General features: G+C 38.0%; 1 protein-coding gene across 1 annotated transcript in view; it reads left to right on the top strand.

Moving 5' to 3' along the window:
- The first annotated feature begins 387 nt into the window (after window positions 1-387).
- The window catches only part of LOC106878090 (ribosyldihydronicotinamide dehydrogenase [quinone]), a 34,383-nt gene continuing 13,693 nt past the window's right edge, over window positions 388-21,077 (top strand). The window contains exons 1-2 of the mRNA XM_089355452.1: window positions 388-565; window positions 20,897-21,077. The exon at window positions 20,897-21,077 is cut by the window's right edge and continues 2 nt beyond it. Coding sequence (XP_089211578.1) covers window positions 20,926-21,077 — 152 coding nt within the window. The 5' untranslated portion in view covers window positions 388-565; window positions 20,897-20,925. The remainder of the gene's footprint in view (window positions 566-20,896) is intronic.

Raw genomic sequence — 21,077 nt, 5'->3', positions numbered from 1 at the left:
AACTCTGCTATTTATCAGAATATTCTAAACCAATATTGAGCACCAAGGAAACCTCTACGTGGTCATCGTCCTACCAGCTAGAAACAGCAGCCAATCTTTCTTGATTCATACCCTACTGTCTTTGTGAAGGACAAGCTTGATAATGTGGTCCTGGGCTTCCTACACTTGACAAAAAAAGACAAGATGGTCACAACAGCAATCTCTTTGGTCATAAATAGCTTTGCCCTGTCTGCGTTGACCCGTGGTTATATAACATCCCCATTCTAGCAACAGCGAATCGATCGATTGATCAATCAATTAATCTATAATGTGTTCTATTGCACTACACATGCATCCGTTGTCAATAGTAGCAGTGTTAGATAATATGGCAATTATAATGCAACTGTGGAGGTAGTTAGTTGTTGCAGTGTGAGGAGTGAGGAGGCGTTGAGCAGTTTAGTTATTTTTATGAAAACAGAAGCTTAGACTTGTTGAGAAATTTTCTTTCCTAAAAGTGTCTGTTTATAGAACGGTCATTTCAAGCACACCGGAGAATTCAATCTATTCGCAACTATCAGAGTCTACGGTAGGTTTATCGTAATTTTATTGAACGAAAAAAAAACAAAACATTTATAACTTATCGAAAGTTAGGTATTTCACGCGGTTAATAGAAACTATTAATATCATTTCTTTATTTTATCCACAATTCTTCAAGCGTAATGTGAAATGACCCAATTTCAAACTCACAACCGAAATAGTTTATTAACTTTCATATTGTTATTTTTTCCTCCCGCTTTGTCAGAGAAGTGATCCATATCCCCGATTTGAGTGATCGTTAGTGTAGCTGATAATGTTTAACTCCAAGTTAGCCCTGTTCGAGCAGAGCTATGATCAAAAGTATTCCAGCCACGACTATCACGTCTTTTTTATATCATTGTCTAATATATATTTTATTGAAGTACGATTTGAGGGAGGTTTGGCTGTTGTTTCTAGCTGCCGCGTGCTTGCGTAAAGGTTCTTCAGCTAAAGAGAGCTCTGGGCTGGTGTTGTTAAACCGAACGTCATATCGAATGACCCCACCTAAGAGGGTAGAGTCTATGCATTACTGATATAGTATATCATCATTTCAACTATTTTCTATTGCAGCGCTTCTTAAACGATGGGTCGCGAAATGAAATGCTGGGGTCGCGAAAATTAAATTCAAACACTTGAATTTCAGTTTATATGTTATTTCACAAACATTTAATACCTGGGGTCGCGAAAAGTCTCTATTGTGTATTTAAAAAGGAAAAGACAGCGAATTAGCAGAATCATTACTGGGTCGAACAGTAATGCTTCAACAGGATTTCTTCTAGTTGTGTACATTCTGAGTTCAAATTCCGTAGGGTCGATTTTGCCTTTCATCCTTTCGGGGCCGTTAAAATAAATACCTATCGAGCACTGGGGTCTATGTAATCGACTAACCCAACACCCACTAAACTCGCTAGCCTTGTGCCAAAATTAGAAAGATAAAATAGGATAAACTTTAAAAGGAAAACAAACTGTCAAAAGCATTGGAGAAATACAGCAAAATAACAGGCAAAAGGGCGCTCAAATAGCAATCATATAGAGTAGGAGCCTTTTGACGGATTTATGGATTAAGTTTCTAAGACTTTTATCTCATGGGAACCCAATTTGCATCCCACCCCCGCTTAAGCACCCTTAAGCGGGGATGGGACGCAAAATTTTAAAAGAAATAGGAACCTTGGAAAAAAATTTTTTTTATATCTTTTACTATCGTAGTTCCCGTTGTATGAAAATCAAAAACTCCCGGCTACCAAAAAAAAAAAAAAAAAAAAACTGTAATAGGTGTAAAAAAAATGTGTATTAAACGAATATGAAAACAAAAATTTGCGCCAACGAACCGTGTGGTGCAGAGAGGACTTTCGGAAAATTCACACGATCCGATTTTTCCCCTCATTAAGTTTAGGAAAATGGATATCTTTCAATGAAATTTTATGTTAGTACCTTTCAAACGGCATAGATTACGATTATAAAGAAATTTGTGGGGAAACATTTTCCGAAGGGTGGGGAGAGGGCTTTCGAAGAGAAAGATATTCATAAATTATTTTTTCCATTGAGTGTAATGGAAAAAAAGTTTAAAAAAAATTTTTAGACGCAGGAATGTCTGTGTGGTAAGTAGCTTGCTTACCAACCACATGGTTCTGGGTTCAGTCCCACTGCGTGGCACCTTGGGCAAGTATCTTCTACTATAGCCTCGGGCCAACCAAAGCCTTGTGAGTGGATTTGGTAGACGGAAACTGAAAGAAAGCCGTCGTATATATATATATGCATATATATGTGTGTCTTTGTTTGTCCCCCTAGCATAGCTTCACAACCGATGCTGGTTACGTCCTCGTAACTTAGCGGTTCGGCAAAATAGACCGATAGAATAAGTACTAGGCTTATAAAGAATAAGTCCTGGGTCGATTTGCTCGACTAAAGGCGGTGCTCCAGCATGGCTGCAGTCAAATGACTGAAACAAGTAAAGGAGAAGATTCGTTTATTTTTCGTTTGATTAATAGAAAAAGGCTTTAAAAAGGAACCCAACAGTGGAGATGTGTTAAAAACAACAGCTAAATCGCCCTTAACTTTTTTTTCCCCATAGTGAAACTATATTCAACACCGTATTGATCAATTTGTTTCTCTCACTATGATACATGGGATCTTTTTAAAAACCTTTTTCTATCAATTCGTTTTGCAAGATTCCTGATGTGAAAACGTGTGTTGAAACATGTTGTATTTCTGGAAGATCATATTTTTTTTTGTCAAATAAACACACGCACTATATATATATATATATATATATATATATATATATATATATATATATATATATATATATATATATATTCTTCACTCGTTTGTTACTATTCTTATTCTAGTATTTTAACTCATGTCCATTGTTCGGAAATCTTTCGTCACACATCTGTGACCTCTTCAGAATGGAGTAAATGGAGCAAGAACACACACGAAAACGAAAAGTGTCGCTGAAGAGGTGACAGATGTGTGATGAAAGATTTCCCGACAGTGGACATAAGCTAAAATAATAAAATAAGAACAGTAATAAACGAATGAAGAAAAAAATATATATATAGTGCGTGTATTTATTTAGCAAAAAAAGAAGAAAAAAAATTATAACTTATTTCCATTACACTCAAGCAAAAACTAATTTATGAATTTCTTTCTCTTCGAATGTCCTCTCCCCGCCCCCCTCGGAAAAATTTTCCCCCACAAATTTCTTCATAATTGTAATCTATGCTGTTCGAAAGGTATTTATATAAAATTTCATCTAAAGATGTCCATTTTCCTAAAAGTTATGAGGGAAAAAATCGGATCTTGTGAATTTTTCGAAAGCTTTCCTCCCAACCCTTGGTTCATTGACGCAAATTTTTGTTTTCATATTCGTTTAATACACATTTTTTTTTACACCTATTACAGTTTTTTTTTTTTTTTTTTTTTTTTTTTGTGGTTGGAAGTTAAAGTAAACATTTAACTTCAAGATTACTGGGGTACAAAAAAGAAAAAAAGAGAAAATTCCTTATGAGGTATGGTACTTCTAAGTAAAGCTCTTCGAAAACTCCATCAGCTGGTTTATCAAAATTAGTTATCACTCACGCTCAACATAATTATCTGCTACTTAATGTAATCAAATCACCGTTGTCTTAAAAAGGTTCCGTCCCAAAGGAATTACAATATGCGCCAGGCGGCTTCCACTGTGCCAAGACTGCACGAGAGCATATATATATATACTCTTCATATCTTTGAATCTACGTTGGGAGAATGTCACAGGAAAATTTCAATTAACGGTTTTTTATTTATTTACTCATAATTTTATCCGTTGAATTATTTCAACATATCAACCGTGATGGTTTTCCACATTCCAGTAATACTATTCATATTTGTGTTGCTAATGAATATAATCCATGTATTGTTAGTAAATACCATAAATTATGGTATTTTAAATGAACTGTTTCCTTTCTCTTTTTTTTTCCCCCGATGGCTTTTTATTGTGATTTTATTTCCCTTCACCGTATCTGAGTTTGAACACGGGATCTTTTGTTGTTGCTTTTAGAATCAACAATTTCAAATATTATTGTATCTTAAGTAGTACATTAAAGTTTACTAATTAGTAATACGCTCAGATCTCCCTGCTTCAGTTAAGCAAACAACATTGATATGTATAACACACGTGTACTCGCTTTAGCTACCAGTAGGACAAGTTACTAGATGAAAAGGTTAGTAAAAGAATGTAATGATCTAATCATTATGGTTTTTATTTTTAGTTGTACAATCATGACAGTTATTATTCGTCTTTGCCCTCCAGTAAGTTGAACTAATTCCTAAAATCGCAGCATATCGTATATACTGTCACACATGAGGAAACTAAGCGGTCAACAGAAATCAAACCTGTCTGTTATTATTGGAATGCTGTCGGAAGATTAAGGCTAGATGTTTCTGATTTGGCGGGCGCCACTTGTTTTATTAACGAAACACTTTCAAACTTGGGACAATGGTAGAATGTGTCATATAAAACATCCTTTACTCTTAATGTTATTGAGAAAATTTTATCTTTTTAAAGTTATTTCGTGTTAAAATTGTCGAAAAAGAGTGGTGCACACACATACATACTGATACACATCAACATAACTTTTTCAAAATTTTCAGTTTTTACATAGAGATATTCTACAGAACGAAGTGTAAGATGAAGTGGATTCATAGTTGAGTGCCTGACTAACACTTTATAGCTTCATCGAACTTTTCGTATGGTGCAGATTAATAGTCTATCTTGAAGGTATTTGTAGAATTTTCATTAAAAAATTCCCATTTTTCTCAATGTTATGAGGAAACAGTCGACCTGTGTGAATTATCCTATCCGCTCCCGTCCGAAAAAAATCTTCACAACAAATTCCGATATGATAGGAAAGCAACCGATGTTACTTCAGCTCTGACATCCTTAGTAGGACAGAACCTTGCTCTGAAGTCCAGATCCCCGTTGAAGATTTTGCCGCCGCCCTCCAAGGTTTGTCCAAGCTTTGGTCTCCCTCCACTTGACGAATGGGAATAATGGACCCTTCATTTTTTCACTAAAACAGCCATTCGAGTTGTTCGAATCTATCCCCAGCCACTGTTCATCCCAGGTCGATCATCAGCTTGTAGGAAAGCGGTTATACACCATTAGGTGTACACCCGCTTCCGTACATTAAACTTCTTGAAGAAACAACGGAACGCAGATTCTGAACTATCAACACAACAATATTTATTTACAGAGGAAATAGGCAGCACTTCGCCCTTTGGTTGCTGAGACGCCGTCAATGATGTTGGGTGGTTATTTGTCTAGCTCCAGAGTTGGAATGTTGGAGAGGGACTGCTTGTACGTCTGGGCTCTTCGTCGGCCGGCGAGAAAAGAGAATGAAAAAAGGGCGCGAAGCTTGGGTGTCGAATGATCACGCATGCGCACGAGACTCTTCCTGTATTCCTTCCGGAACTAGTCCCTGCGCATGCGTGGATAAGCTTTCCGGAATGTCTGCTATTAAGGCGTTACTACATGGCTCCCCCGCGAGTGCCGAAAGCACGAAAATAGAAATTTTGGAGGGACGCCTGAGGCAAGATGGCCACCGAAACCACCCACAAGATGTGGCACAAACACACACAGAGAAAAATCAAAGAAATGAATGTACACTTGTGAGATACATGCATGCAATGTACAAATGAATACACAATGACAAAACAACCGTGATGACAACTGTCCAGGAAACTGGAATCACCTGATGTAAAAGACTGATCTTTTGTTTTTTTCTGAAAGGAAAGAAAATATATGAGTGCACAAGTGTGTGTGTGAGAGAAAACACAGAACATAGTAAAAGTGTCTGTAACAGACTGTGAAAAGTCTTAAAACACTGAGATGGAGAAAAACCAGTTCGTATTAAAATTCCACAAGGAGATAGAATGTCCATACGCAGGAAGTTGCGGTCAAGGAGCAGAGCTGTAGTTGAGCGTCGATGCTGGCTGGGACCTGTGTTACCTGGTACTGAATATTCACTCTAACAGGGTCGAGATAAAACCGCGCTTGTTGATGTTGGTTGCTTGTGTATGTGTAGAAGTCATGTTCACGATGTTGGTAGTATGTAGAGTCGTATTGCTGCTGGCGACGTCGGGGGCGATGCTTGTAGTTCGTAGTGGTTGTTGATGTCGTCGCTGTAAACTGGCTGTAGCTGTGTTCTGTATGTGTGTGGTGGTAATGATGTTGACAGTGGTGTGTGGTGTTTGAAAAACGGGCACGTCGTACACGAAAGTTGAGGGTTTGCCAAGGTACGCTTTTTCAGACGGTCGACAGACACAATCTCTGTACGACCATTAGCGTCGACCTTGAAGAAATTCAACCCAAGACTGCGGGTTGGGCGTGGCGTGTAAGGCAGCCTTAAATTGCCTATGAAAATGCTCAACCATCCCATTAGAAGCGAGATGGTAGCTGTTGGTGCGTATCAGGAGAGAGAAATTTGACAGGGTGTCTATTTGAGAGGTACCGTTGGTGGCATTGCTGGAAAATGCTGTCATGAATTTGGAGCTGCGAGCGAAAATGACCAAAAGATCCCGTGCAAATGAAGATAAGCCAGTAACTCTTCCATTCTCCGGCCGAGAGAAACGGAGAGGTGACGAAATAAGCTGAACTGGGAACAAGTCAGCATCAACAAATGTTATGTACTCACTGAAATGTAACTGTGCATTTTACTGCTATTTTCAGCAAGTACTACCAGCATCGCCAACATCGTCAGCAGCAATACGACTCTACATACTACCAACATCGTCAATGAATTGACGTCTCGTGAAACATGTAGGAAACTGCTCAAAAAGTTGTTAGGATGAAATAACCGTGAAGTTTTTTGTGTGAAAAACCACAAAGGTCTCAGCCGCAAAGAAGTCTTTGGTTATAGGCTCTGGAAGTCATTGACAAAATGAAAAACTTTAACGTAGAAAAATTTTCTTAGCTTTTCACTTGTGATGGATGAGAATGTAGAGGCAGTCCTGAAGTTTAACGTCGCGAAACATACGAATTCAATGGCTATTGAAAACGAGGTCTGTAGAACTTTTAGCTCGGGGTACCAATTGTAGTATTATTGGTCGGCAGATCAGAATTTCCGGCTGCAGTTGTTCTTTATTTGGGGTCATCAATTGTAGGGAAGTACCGTGTGATGACCAAGAGAAAGTCCTGCAGCTGTGGAATAAGCTGATGCGAGTGATTGTGTGCATTCTCTATCTGTGACGAGCATGTTGACGGCTCGTGTTCTATTATCGGTTGGTAGTTCAGATTTTCGGCTGCAGTCGTTCTTTATTCGGGGTCACCAATTGTAGGGATTCTCCGGGCTGCGTTTGTTCTTGAGTCGGGGTCACCAATTGTAGGTAAGTACCGGGTTGCGTTTGTTCTTGAGTCGGGGTCGCCAATTGTAGGAATTCTCCGGGCTGCGTTTGTTCTTGAGTCGGGTAGCTGTTCGAAATGCCGTATTTACTTATGTCAGCGGCGGCTCGTGTAGTATTATCGGTCGGCAGATCAGAATCCTCGGCTGCGGTTATTCTTGAGTCGGGGTCACCAATTGTAGGAATTCTCCGGGCTGCGTTTGTTCTTGAGTCGGGGTCACCAATTGTAGGAAAGTGGTTATACACCATTAGGTGTACACCGCTTCCGTACATTAAATTTCTTGAAGAAACAACGGAACGCAGATTCTGAACTATCAACACAACAATATTTATTTACAGAGGAAATAGGCAGCACTTCGCCCTTTGGTTGCTGAGACGCCGTCAATGATGTTGGATGGTTATTTGTCTAGCTCCAGAGTTGGAATGTTGGAAAGAGCTGTCTCCAGAGTTGGAATGTTGGAGAGGGACTGCTTGTACGTCTGGGCTCTTCGTCGGCCGGCGAGAAAAGAGAATGAAAAAAGGGCGCGAAGCTTGGATGTCGAATGACCACGCATGCGCACGAGACTCTTCCTGTATTCCTTCCGGAACTAGTCCCTGCGCATGCGTGGATAAGCTTTCCGGAATGTCTGCTATTAAGGCGTCACTACAAGCTCAATCCCGAACAATGGTCGACCACCTTACTTAAAGAAGGCTGTTAATGCCTAATTCAGTGAATTTGACATTAAAGAAGCTGTTCGCTTTCTGTCCTCCCTCGTCCCATGGACCACAGACTCCCTCAACCAACTGAAGGAGAAACATCCTCCGGCCCCTCCAAACGATCACCCACACTGGCCCGACCCACCAAGTTTTCTACAACCCGTCTTCACCCCTGACAATTTCAGGAGGGCAACTGCCTCTTTTCCAGCGGGTTCTGGCACTGGGATCGATGGCTTACGATCTCAGCATCTCAAGGATGGTATCTCCCTGCTAGCTGGTGATACTGGGCTCGAACTCTTGGAGAACCTAACACAGTTCATAAACTTGCTCTCGTCTGAGAGTGTCCTTGCCTACATTCGTCCCCTGTTCTTTGGGGACAAACTATTTGGTCTTACCAAGCCCAACGGTGACATCTGCCCCATAGCAGTTGGCTGTGCTCTGCGACGGCTCACAGCAAAAGTGTGCCTGTCCTCAGCTTCCAGCTGCCTGTCCGAGGAATTTTCCCCTATTCAGCTTTAACCAACTTACCCTCTGAGTCCCCAAAGGTCATCCTCAAACTAGACCCTAAGAATACTTTTAACTCCATCAGTCGAGACGTCATCCTCCGCACAGTAAGGGAGAATTCCCCACCAGTTTATCACTTTGCTTGGCAAGCTTATCGGGAGCCCTCCTATCTCGCGTTTAGTGACCACCTCATCTCATCTGCCTCTGGAGTCCAGCAGGGTGACCTACTTGGTCCTACCCAATTCGCATTGAGTATTGATGATGTTACCAAGATAGGAGCCGACCTAGACCTAAATGTCTTGGTAACTCAATGATGCTTATTTGGGAGACCCTCCTGACAAGTTGCTTGCGAGGACGATGATCAAGGAACTTGTTCGTAGAGCTCTTAGCTTTAACAGCTCCAAATGCGAGCTCTGGCTCCTCAACTACCCATCTTCGCATGAGCAGACTATTAAACTATTTGTTGACTCCCTCCTCTCAATTGCGATTCCTCCTTCATCAGCGTGGTACACATTTGGATCCCCAATTACTGACCTAGCTTTCGAGTCCATCTTTAGATCCAAAATAGCTAACCTCAAACAACTTTTTAAAAGCCAAGGGTTTTTTTTATACTTAAGAATTACTTGTCAGTTCCTAAGCTATTGTATTTTCTGAGAGTTAGTCCCTTTTACAGATTCCTGTCGTCCCTTCAATACTTTGACCAGGGCCTGATTAAGACCCATTGAGGACCTAAGCACTTAAAAGATTTTGGTACCCCCATAAAATATTATGTAATTCAAAATATAAACAATAACAAACCATAAAATAAATTTTCATTTTTCAAAACGAAACAAAAAAAAAAATACTAAGAGGGGAAAATAATGTTTAATTTTGTATACTTCCACTTTATTTATATTAGAAAATTTTTCTCTTACTTTTTTGAACTGCAAAATCTTTGATCAGATGCTCAAAATTAATCTTAGGTAACACATCTGCATCTATACTTAGTAGCGATAAAAGTATCCCGAATATTATTTTAGCAAGTTTAAAGTGGATTTCTTTTGTGCCGTAAACCATTTAACATTTCTGTGGTGCCCCCTCCTTCCTTCGATGCCCGAAGTACGTACTTATTTTGCTTAATGATAAATCCAACGCTGACTTTGACAACCTAATCTTCAGGAAATTCGAATGCTTGGTCAATATCAAACACTCTCCAGACTCCCGTGACCAAGCTGCTTTGCCCAAACGGTTTGGTGGTCTAGGTCTGCGCAAGTGCTCGTCTTTATCTCTTCCCTATTTTCTTTCCTCGATTCACGTTTGCTCCCCTTTGGCAGGCAAAGTACCGGGACCTGACAGTGAACTATCCCTACCAACCTGTGGCTTTTGAGACGTTTGGAGGGACTGGGCTACTAACCGTGAAGTTCTTGTCAACGTTGGCAGTTCGACTCACCGAGTTGTCAGGCGATGCCCTTGAGTGTGCTTGGCTTTCGCAACACCTTAGCCTCGCCGTCGCCTTTGGTTACGCTGCGTGCGTGCTGGTTCCGTTGAACCGTATGGTGTGCAACCAGATGATGTGATAAATAAAATTCCCTACCAATGGTTTCAATATAGTGTTTATAGAAAGATTTCGAAGAATTAGATGAAAGTTCTCCGGTAATTTTCTTTCATGTAAATAAATGTTTATGTTAATTTTAAAAAAATCTGTTGTTAGTTCTGACGTTAATATACCAATTATTTATTATCTTAAGCTGATCGACCATTTTAATTCCATTTTCTCCATCAAAATTTTATTCAAGAAAATCAAACGATTCAATTTTTGGTAATTATTTTTAGAAGATGTATGATGACAATGATGATAATAATAACAACCTCCTTTGTGAACAATTTTATATTCATTTTTTGAGAAATATTGTAAAAACTTGGTTTTGAAATGTTTGTAATATAATGTAATAAACAATTAAAAAAATGGAGTCTACACCATCTGAAAGATATTTATAGAACTTATCAAAAAAATATCAACTTTTCTAAAATTGCGAGGAAGCAAAGTCAGTGAATGGGGCACACTTGTATAGGGATGCCATTTCTTGTTCATTTTATTTTCTTTTTTGCGTATATTTTGCTTCTTGCGTTGTTCAAATTGCGATAGACAAGTAAAACGTATAAATGAACTGTTTAACCCAAGTTCGCTGGCTGCCAAATGCAGTGATATTAAATACAGTTTGATTAAGTGAAAGTGAACTCCTATTCTATTTTTGTTTTCTGTATTCTTTCACTTGTTTCAGTCACTGGACTACGGCCATGCTGGAGCACCACCTTGAAGAATTTGGTTTAAAAGATCGATCGTAGTATTTATTTTTAAGTCTGGTACTTAATCCATCGGTCTCTTTTGCTGGACACTAACTTACATAAACCAATACCAGTTGTCAAGCGATGGTGGGGCGGTAATCACAAAAATGCGCGCGCGCACACACTCGTATATACAACGGGTTTCCATGTAATTTCACTCCCAGGCCATTAATCGGTTCGGGGCTATAGTGTTAAGAGACAGTTGCCTAGGGTGCCGCACAATTGAATTGAACCCAAAATTACAAGGTCGCGAATCGAACTTCTTAACCACACTGCCCATCGCAAATTTGTTTTGTAGATTCTGACTCTGGATATTCGCAGTATAAATATCTATAGAAAGTGTATTAGAAAAGTTGGAGTTGGTAGGGTTAGTATTTTGAGAAAAATAATAATAAACGAAGTTAAACGAGTAAGTACCATATTTCCCTCGTTACTTATTTTGTCCTCATTTTAATTTCAGTTTTCAGGTAATTATGTATGTACATAACAGGCGGAAAGATCGCTATTTATAACGTCTGGTCTAGTTATCCATGTAGATATTATTTGCTTATTCTATAATCTAAATGCACATGATATTTGTATATTTTGCAGCTGTGCATACAAACTCATCCGAGATCGAGTTCGGTTTTTACTCTTTCGATGAGAGAAATACTATCAAAATTACTGAGACGTATGCGATCGATATTATACTCTGTAGTCTACCATGAAAAAAAAAAAAAAAAGATTTACCATTTTTATTTTCTCAATACTTACTCAAGACTGTTAATGTAATTGATATAAGTAGCGAAATCTGTGATCCGCTTCCTTTTTGTGCAGCTACTTCAATTCTCACGTTGGTAATGCATTTCAGAACTCAATACGAAAGTCACAATCTAATTCTTCCCGCCCCCCACAAAAGTTTTTAATTTTGTATAATTCTACAGACCTTAATCATCAACACGTAGAAAGTGAAGACGCAGGCGTGGCTATATGGTAAGAAGCTTGCTTTCCAAACTCATGGTTCCGAGTTCAGTCCCACTGCCTGACACCTTGGGCGAGCGTCTTCTATTATAGTATCAGACCTACTAAAGCCTTGTGAGTGGAATTGGTAGATGGTAACTGAAAGAAGTTCGTCGTGTGTTTGTGTATATATTAATATATATGCGTGTGTATCTGTGTTTGTTCCCCACCCCCCGCATGGCAACTGGTGCCGGTGTATTTACGTCCTCTTTGCAGTTCGGCAAAAACACCGACAGAGTTATTCGATTAAACTTTCCTCAAGGTGGGACCCCAGCATGGCCGCAGTCTAATAATGACTGAAACACATAAAAAAAAAAATTCCTGAACGTCAACTTTGTGTTTTTTTTTCGAATTGCATACTTCCAGTAAAACTTTCATTATTGAATCAAAAAATTTCTTAAACTCGATTAATCATTCCTTCCAATTTCATATAGATGATGAACGGTATAAATTATGATAATGCCATTGAATTACTTTTGGAACGCCGTGTCATGTCTAGAACTGCGTATTTAATATTGCATACGTGATGAGGTGATAGTAATGTAAATAAAACAATTCATGTTACTATGGAAATTTGAAAGTGACCTTCAGTGAAGGACATGTAAGAGTTATTCAATTGTGTGTGCTATATAAATGGTATCAATGTTTCTGAAATATCGTATCATGGATGTTGCTCCTATCACATTCATGAGAGGTGAAGAAGGGAGTGAATAAAGTATAGTTAAACGAGAGTCCTAAATATATATTACTCTTTTTACTTGTTTCAATCATTTGACTGTGGCCATGCTGGAGCACCGCCTTTAGTCGAGCAAATCGACTTCAGGACTTATTCTTTGTAAGCCTGGTACTTATTCTATCGATCTCTTTGCCGAACCACTAAGTTACAGGGACGTAAACACACCAGCATCAGTTGTCAAGCGATGTTTGAGGGGGGGGGGGACAAACACAGACACACAAACAGATACACACACATACACATATATATATACATATATACGACGGGCTTCTTTCAGTTTCCGTCTACCAAATCCACTCACAAAGCTTTGGTCGGTCCGAGGCTATACTAGAAGACACTTGCCCAAAGTGCCATGCAGTGGGACTGAACCCGGAACCATGTGGTTGGTAAGCAAGCTACTTACCACATAGCCACTATATATATATATATATATATATATATATATATATATATATATATATATATATATATATATATATATATATATATATATATATATATATATATATATATATATATATATATATATATATATATATATATATATATATATATATATATATATATATATATATATATATATATATATATATATATATATATATATATATATATATATATATATATATATATATATATATATTTAAAGAAAGTATTAAAGAACAAAAGTATCAAATAACAAAACTATTATTGCCTCCTTATGCTTTTCAAAGTATTTTTCCTGTTTGTAAATAATCTAAAAAAAGAAAAAGATCACTCCCTACATATTGATATTTTAGTACCCTTCACAACAGAAGTTATTAAGAGGAAGAAAATCTGTTAAGCCTCCTATTTATATAAGACTGTTCTCTATCCTGCCACTTTCATATTTTAATTACTCATTACTCTGAATTGTCAACCAATTTCAAAATTTGTTATCTTGAGTTGTCTCCCTTGTTTTATTCGGTTGACATAATCATCGTTCAACAATGTTTACCTCTCCTAAGGCGGCAAACTGGCGGAAACGTTAGCACGCCGGGCGAAATGCTCAGTGGCATTTCGTCTGTCTTTACGTTCTGAGTTCAAATTCCGCCGAGGTCGACTTTGCCTTTCATCCTTTCGGGGTCGATAAATTAAGTACCAGTTGCGTACTGGGGTCGATTTAATCGACTGGCCCCCTTCCCAAAAATTTCGGGCCGTGTGCCTAGAGTCTCCACAATGCAGGTACAATCTTGAGTAATTTAAAATATTCTACTTCATTATCCAGTTACAAACCCTAACTATAAGGTGTTAGCCTGATCCTAACCTCATCATGCCTTTGATTTGGAATGATTAAAACACAAATCTTGCACACTTTACAACAGGGATGGATTTTATAAGAATCATTCTATTTACAAACATGATTGAAGGCTATAATGTGATAGTTCTAAGCACTGATAATCTTTGAACTGCTCCAAAGCATTTGATAGTGTCATTCTCTCTTTTCTGATGTACGGATAAGGATATAGTGCCATTTATTAGCATTTCTTAAAGCTTTATCAACAGGCGGGGTTATATTTAAGAAGATTGGCTATTGTCCATGCATGCAAGTCACACCTCTTTATCCTGCCTGTGTCCATTCCAGGGAAATACTTGTAACTTGGGCCAATACAGCTTTCACTAGTGTTGCTGCAGTCTTTTCTGTCAGAGTGCAAAGAACTGCAGCAGATACCACAAGACATCTTGCCTAAATCTCTCACATTTCTGCCAGTCCACTGCTCTGGATTGGTATTTTTAAAAATTGAGTACAAAAAGATGAAATATGAAGTTAACCTAGGCAGGATTGGAACTCTGAGCACAGACAATTCAAACAAGTACTAATGCTCTAATAGCTCTGCTAATTCAATATCTCTGTTTGAAATACATTTGGTACTTCACAAAATGTGGAGGTGCAATGGCCCGGTGGTTAGGGCAGCGGACTCACAGTCATAGGATCGCGGTTTCGATTCCCAGACCGGGCGTTGTGAGTGTTTATTGAGCGAAAACATTTAAAGTTCCACGAGGCTCCGGCAGGGGATGGTGGTGACCCCTGCTGTACTCTTTCACCACAACTTTCTCTCACTCTTACTTCCTGTTTCTGTTGTGCCTGTAATTCAAAGGGCCAGCCTTGTCACATTGTGTCACGCTGAATATCCCCGAGAACTACGTTAAGGGTACACATGTCTGTGGAGTGCTCAGCCACTTGCACGTTAATTTGACGAGCAGGCTGTTCCGTTGATCGGATCAACTGGAACCCTCGACGTCGTAAGCGACGGAGTGCCAACAACAACAACAACTTCACAAAATTTTTTTTTTTTCTGCAATTTTGGCTGTGTCAAGCTCAGGCCACCGCAACTGTACCATCCTTTTGTCTATTCGTTATAATTAACTTTGTTTCATAAAGGACACAGCTTAGAATATCCTTACATTTTCATGTTTTATGGCTTCACTAAATTTTGCATCGTATACGTAATGAAATAATGGTAATGCAGAAATAATCCATTGCAATCACCTGATGACATTGTCAAGCCATTATAATAGCTTCAAATATGTTGCCAATTTTTTAGCAGGAGAAGTCAATAATGGTGAATTTGTATTGTTTCTTGTAACAATTATATAAGATTTCCATAGTTTACTCACTCTATTATTTAATTGTTGCATATTATTGTTCCATGTTAGGCTTGTGCCAAAATTTGAAACCAATATATACCCTCCCTTGCAGTATATTCTTTTATTGTTGCAATATATTATCTAGTTTTTTGTTCTTTTACTTGCTCTGTCCCTATAACATAACTTCTTAATACCCCCCTCTCTCCACCTGTTTTCACACACTGCATTCTCCTCCCCTCCATCTCCCACACCCTTTTTGAACTTTTGTGAACTTTCTTACCCACACACCCTATCCACTCCTCTGTAAACATCTTTGTGACTTGAGAGTACACCTCGACACATCTGCTTCACCATCTTTCTCCCTCTCTCCTCTCTCTCTCTCTCTTTCCAACTGGAGTGGCCATGTGTCTCCTCTCCTACAAGACACTTCATTCTGTTCTTATATTCATACTCATCATCTAGCACAAAGTCATCTCCCTCATTACTACTCCCCTTGCTCAGTTGAGGGGTCTTTTCTTGCAAGTTACTTAGGTGAAATCACTGGTGCTGGTGCCACATAAAAAGCACCCAGTACACTCTTTAAAGTGGTTGGCATTAGAAGGGCATCCAACTGTAGAAGCCATACCAAAGCTGACAGTAGAGCTTTACACAGAGATCTGACTTACCAGCTCCTGCTAAACTATCCATTGTATAGAAAAAAGCAGAAGAAACAGAGAGAAACAAGTTTGGCTGTGGGCCAGTATTTGGTGAGTGTTGGTGCAGGTGTATTCAGCAGTTTTCTTCAGTGTCTTTTAGTGCATGTGTGTGTATTTGTGTATGTGCATGCATTCTCTCTCTCTCTCCTCTGTATGTTGCTTAGCACCAATTTGGTTCTGATCAAGCAGTCATACTACAATTAAAAACATTTAAACCAAGACCATCCTACCTTTTCTCTCCCTCTCTTTTAGGTATAGTGTATCCAAGACTATACTATCCAGTGTATCAGTTTTGTTTAGGATAGTAGAATGTGTGATTCGAGTGAGATATGGCTATTCTTTCTAGCAGGCTAAGTAACAATGTAGAGGCTTGGTTATTGACCTATTCTCTCACGTGTTTTATACTACTGTAAACAAATGTCCTTCATAATGGGATTACTGATTGCTCAGTATTTTTACTAATGGTCTCATACCTTCTGGGTATTCACACCAGCCAACCAGTTTTTCTATAATTTTCTTATTTGTTTATGGCAGGGTCTTTTTTTTAAGATAGTTTTCAATTGACATGCTAAGCAGGTTAATGTCATACTATTTATAAAAAAGAAAAAAAAAACATTAAAAGTATTAGGTTTTGTTGACACCCTTTCTTTCTCCACAATCGCAGCTACCTAGATACACCTGTATAACAAGCCAAAGCCTCAATGTGGTACAAATAATATCCTAATTTCCCTCAAGTTTAAGTTGGTAATAGTGTCACCAAAAAATCATCTTAGAAAATAAAGAACCTATACGTTATGGATAAAGATCTCAGCTAGGATGGGTGTGGCTGAAAAGATTTTGATCTTAACCCTCACTGGAGTTTAGGATATTTTTCTTGTTTAGAAATTCATACTTGATGATACAGATTGTCTCTTTTGTATGTATATTTTCTTTTTCCATATTTTATCTTTTGTTTATTCTTTTCTGACTTTTTTTTTAGTTTATAAAAATATGCAAATGTGCTGCTTTTATTACTGATGTTGTGAAAAGTGTACATACATATACATATATGTCCATGCACACACACACGTCACTTTTTATTATATACAGGATATGCAGTATTGCTTGGTACAAATTCAAAATTGTGACTCATTTAAGCAGATTTTTTTTCCTAATGTAATGTACTGACACTTTGATATCTCCCTGTTGGTATGAGCCAACACTGTATCTGCCTTAACCAAAACTCATTGCATATGATAGGCTATGTGTGGGATGCTGACGGTACAGGAGTGGCTGTGTGGTAAGTAACTTGCTTACCAACCACATGGTTCTGGGTTCAGTCCCACTGCGTGGAACCTTGGACAAGTGTCTTCTACTATAGCTTCAGGCCGACCAAAGCCTTGTGAGTGGATTTGGTTGATGGAAACTGAAAGAAGCCTGTCGTATATATGTATATATATATATATATATATATATATATCTGTGTGTGTGTGTTTGTGTGTGTGTTTGTGTGTCTGTGTTTGTTCCCCCAACATTGCTTGACAACCGATGCTGGTGTGAAGTTCTCATAACTTAGTGGTTTGGCAAAAGAGACCGATAGAATAAGTATTAGGCTTACAAAGAATAAGTCCTGGCGTCAATTTGTTTGACTAAAAGGTGGTGCTCCAGCATGGCCGCAGTCAAATGACTGAAACAAGTAAAAGAGATAAAAGAGAATTATTGATGAAACGAAAAGGGAAAATAGAAAAACAAAACTCTGGTTTGTCTTAGGTAAAAATGCTCTCATGTAACTCTAGATCATCTCTGAACAAATAAACTTTTAATGTGCTGGCAGCCAGCTGAATGACTGGTATGAGTTAGCAATCTGCTTTTTAAATAATACTTCTGGGTAAGGAACCAGCATTGTTTGACTGGCATTTCAATGTGCCACCTGTTGTGATGTAAAAGAAATAAAAGTTGTCAAAGAATTGCATATGGTACATATGATTTATAGCCTTCAAACTTGTTTAGATTTGGGTCACATTGGAAAACTTGATTTGAAAATTTGATTGTTTGATGAGAAGTCAATTTCAGAGTTGGGGGTGACACCCCAACGTCCTCAAAATTACTTGTACCATTCAATAAAATACTTTTTAGCCATGTATTTTTTATGTACTATTCTACATTAGTGAAATCTGGCCTGTGAATTCAACTACTTTACTAAAAATGATTTTGTTCTCAGCCAGAAAAATTTTTTTTCTGAATGAACCAGCTGCCTTAAATGCTCAGATGGTGAGTGTTTACTGGTTGTGGAGCTTCATGGCTTAGTGGTTAGGGTGTTGGACTCATGATTGTAAGATTAGTTTCGATTCCTGGACCAGGCAATGCATTGTATTCTTGAGCAAAACACTTCATTTCATGTTGCTTCAGTCCACTCAGCTGGTAAAAATGAGTAATCTTTCAATGGACTGGTGTCCAATCCAGGTGAGGGAATATATATGCCATGAAACTGAGAAACTGGCCCTTATAAGTTGGTATGACTCAAGAAGATAACTTTTCTTTTTTTACTGGTTTAGTACTTTGGTCAATTGTAATGTCAGAGTGGTGACATAGAAACCTAATCAATTATCTAGTATTCAAGTGCCACTCAGTATTGCATGTCTGTAACCTAGGACAGATTAATAGCAGTGATTAATAATATATTTTATTTTGATTGAGTCAGTCTCTTGCTACTCTGAGATTTGCCTGTGGGTGCTGTAATTAGCCTGAAGAACTTGTGCATCCCACAGGCAAAACTCAGAAACTAACAGGAAACTGGCTTGACCAAAATACACCTATACTACAAACACATCATGAGAACCTCTGGAGAAGAAGAGTGTGTGTCAACAAATTTGGATAATACCTCAACCTACAGTTCATTTCCTTTTTTTTTTTTTTTTTTTTTTTTTTGACCAAATGACTAATGGTAGATTCATTTTAATGATTGGAAACTTTCCCTGGTTGAAACCCTGGTTACACCCATATGTGATATGATAGGTAATGTGATTTCTCCCTAAGGACCAAAATCCGTCTTTTCCACACCAACTTTTGTGGAAGAAGTAACCCATGCAGTGGAGAATCCAGTGTAGCACTCAATAGAAAACGTGGGTGAAACAAATTGTGGAGACCTGAAGTCATAGTGTTTTGACCTCAAGCATACTAAGCCAGTGCCATGGATCGGAAAGTATGGAATAACACCATCACCAGAGAACATCCACAGTAGCATATTGGTTGAGAAGACAGTTTCACCCCCTAATCACCAGCTAGAATTAAAGAGGAAGGGGGAAAAAGTGATCACACAGGAAAGTAAGAGTCATGGTTTGAGTCCAGTCAGTCTGTAGCTCAATAGTCATTTAAAAAAATGTTTTTTAATCATCAATCTTTTTTTCTCTAATAAAAAAAAAATCAAAAACAAAAGAACACTGGATACCACATCCTTACTTGCACTGTATTTACTATGTTAATGCCTTTGGGAAAAGGATAGGTATAGCTTCCTAATAAAGTCTCCTAAATATATTTTCATAACCTTTTAATAAAAATTCTTCTTAATATTGTTGTATTTGGGGATGGTCATGTTGCCAATTTAGCCAATGAAAACACATGCGCTTTTATTCGGTGTTCGCTTGCTTCAGCTTTATTTCATATTAATTATATTTTGGCCAGAGTTCTTTTGTTACATTTCTGTGACCTCATCAGTGGTCCTTTGCTTTCTTCTTTCTTTTTTGTGTCTCTCTTTCCTAATGATCTGCACTTTTGTATTCCTGTTGTATATGTCTTTATTTGAACATGCGTATATCCCTATGTGTCTATGTTTGGTAAGTGTGTGTATGGGAATATGTATGGTACCTGCATTATCAGTATCCCCTGTTTATTCACATTCGTTTTATTTTATTTTATTTATTTGTTTTTATCTACTTAGTTTTTCTTTTTTTTTATATTAATTTATTGTATTTTGCTTATGTATCTAATTACTTAATTCCATTTATTAATACAATAAGATAGATAGATAAATGGAATTAAGTAATTAAATACATAAACAAAATACAATAAATTAATACAAAAAAGAAAAAGTAAGTAGATAAAAACAAATAAATATAATAAAATGAACAGGGGATACTGATAATGTGGGTACTATATACATTCCCACACACACAGAGATATATGCATGCACTAATAAAGACACATACAACAGGGAAACAAAACTGCAGATCGTTAGGAAGGAGAGACACAAAAAAGAAAGAAGAAAGTAAAGGACCATGGCGCAAGAGTGGCTGTGTGGTAATTAGCTTGCTTACCAACCACATGGTTCTGGGTTCAGTCCTACTGCATGGCACCTTGAGCAAGTGTTTTCTACTATAGCCTCGGGCCGACCAAAGCCTTGTGAGTGGATTTGGTAGACGGAAACTGAAAGAAGTCCATCGTATATATGTAGATATATATGTGTATGTGTGTGTGTATATGTTTGTGTGTCTGTGTTTGTCCCCCAACATCGCTTGACAACCGATGCTGGTGTGTTTACGTCCCCGTAACTTAGCGGTTCGGCAAAAGAGACCAATAGAATAAGTACTAGGCTTACAAAGAATAAGTCCTGGGGTTGATTTGTTGGACTAAAGGCGGTGCTCCAGCATGGCTGCAGTCAAATGACTGAAACAAGTAAAAGAGTAAAAGAGACCACTGTTGAGGTCACAGAAGTGTGATGAAAGAACTCTGGCCGAAATATAATTGATATGAAATAAAGCTGAAGCAAGGTGAACACCAAATATATAGTGCATGTGTTTTCATTGGCTACATTGGCAACATGACCATCCCCAAATACAATGATATTTGTTTCAACACACGACTTCAGATCAAGAACCTTGCAAAATGAATACATATTCTTAATATATTTTCTTTTAATTTTCAGGATTTCTGCTTTTTTTAGACAACTGAAAGATGCTGAAACGTGTGCTTATCGTTTTTGCTCATGAAGAGCCAAAATCTTTGAATGCAACTTTGAAGAATTATGCAGTCAAGGTCTTTAAGGACAAGGGCTATGAAATTAAAGAATCCGATCTTTATGCCCAAAAGTTTGATCCCGTTATAAG

Source organism: Octopus bimaculoides, chromosome 7 (assembly GCF_046866305.1).
Source record: "Octopus bimaculoides isolate indiv1 chromosome 7, ASM4686630v1, whole genome shotgun sequence".
Lineage (NCBI taxonomy): Eukaryota > Metazoa > Mollusca > Cephalopoda > Octopoda > Octopodidae > Octopus > Octopus bimaculoides.
This window is presented reverse-complemented; position numbering and strand designations above follow the sequence as displayed.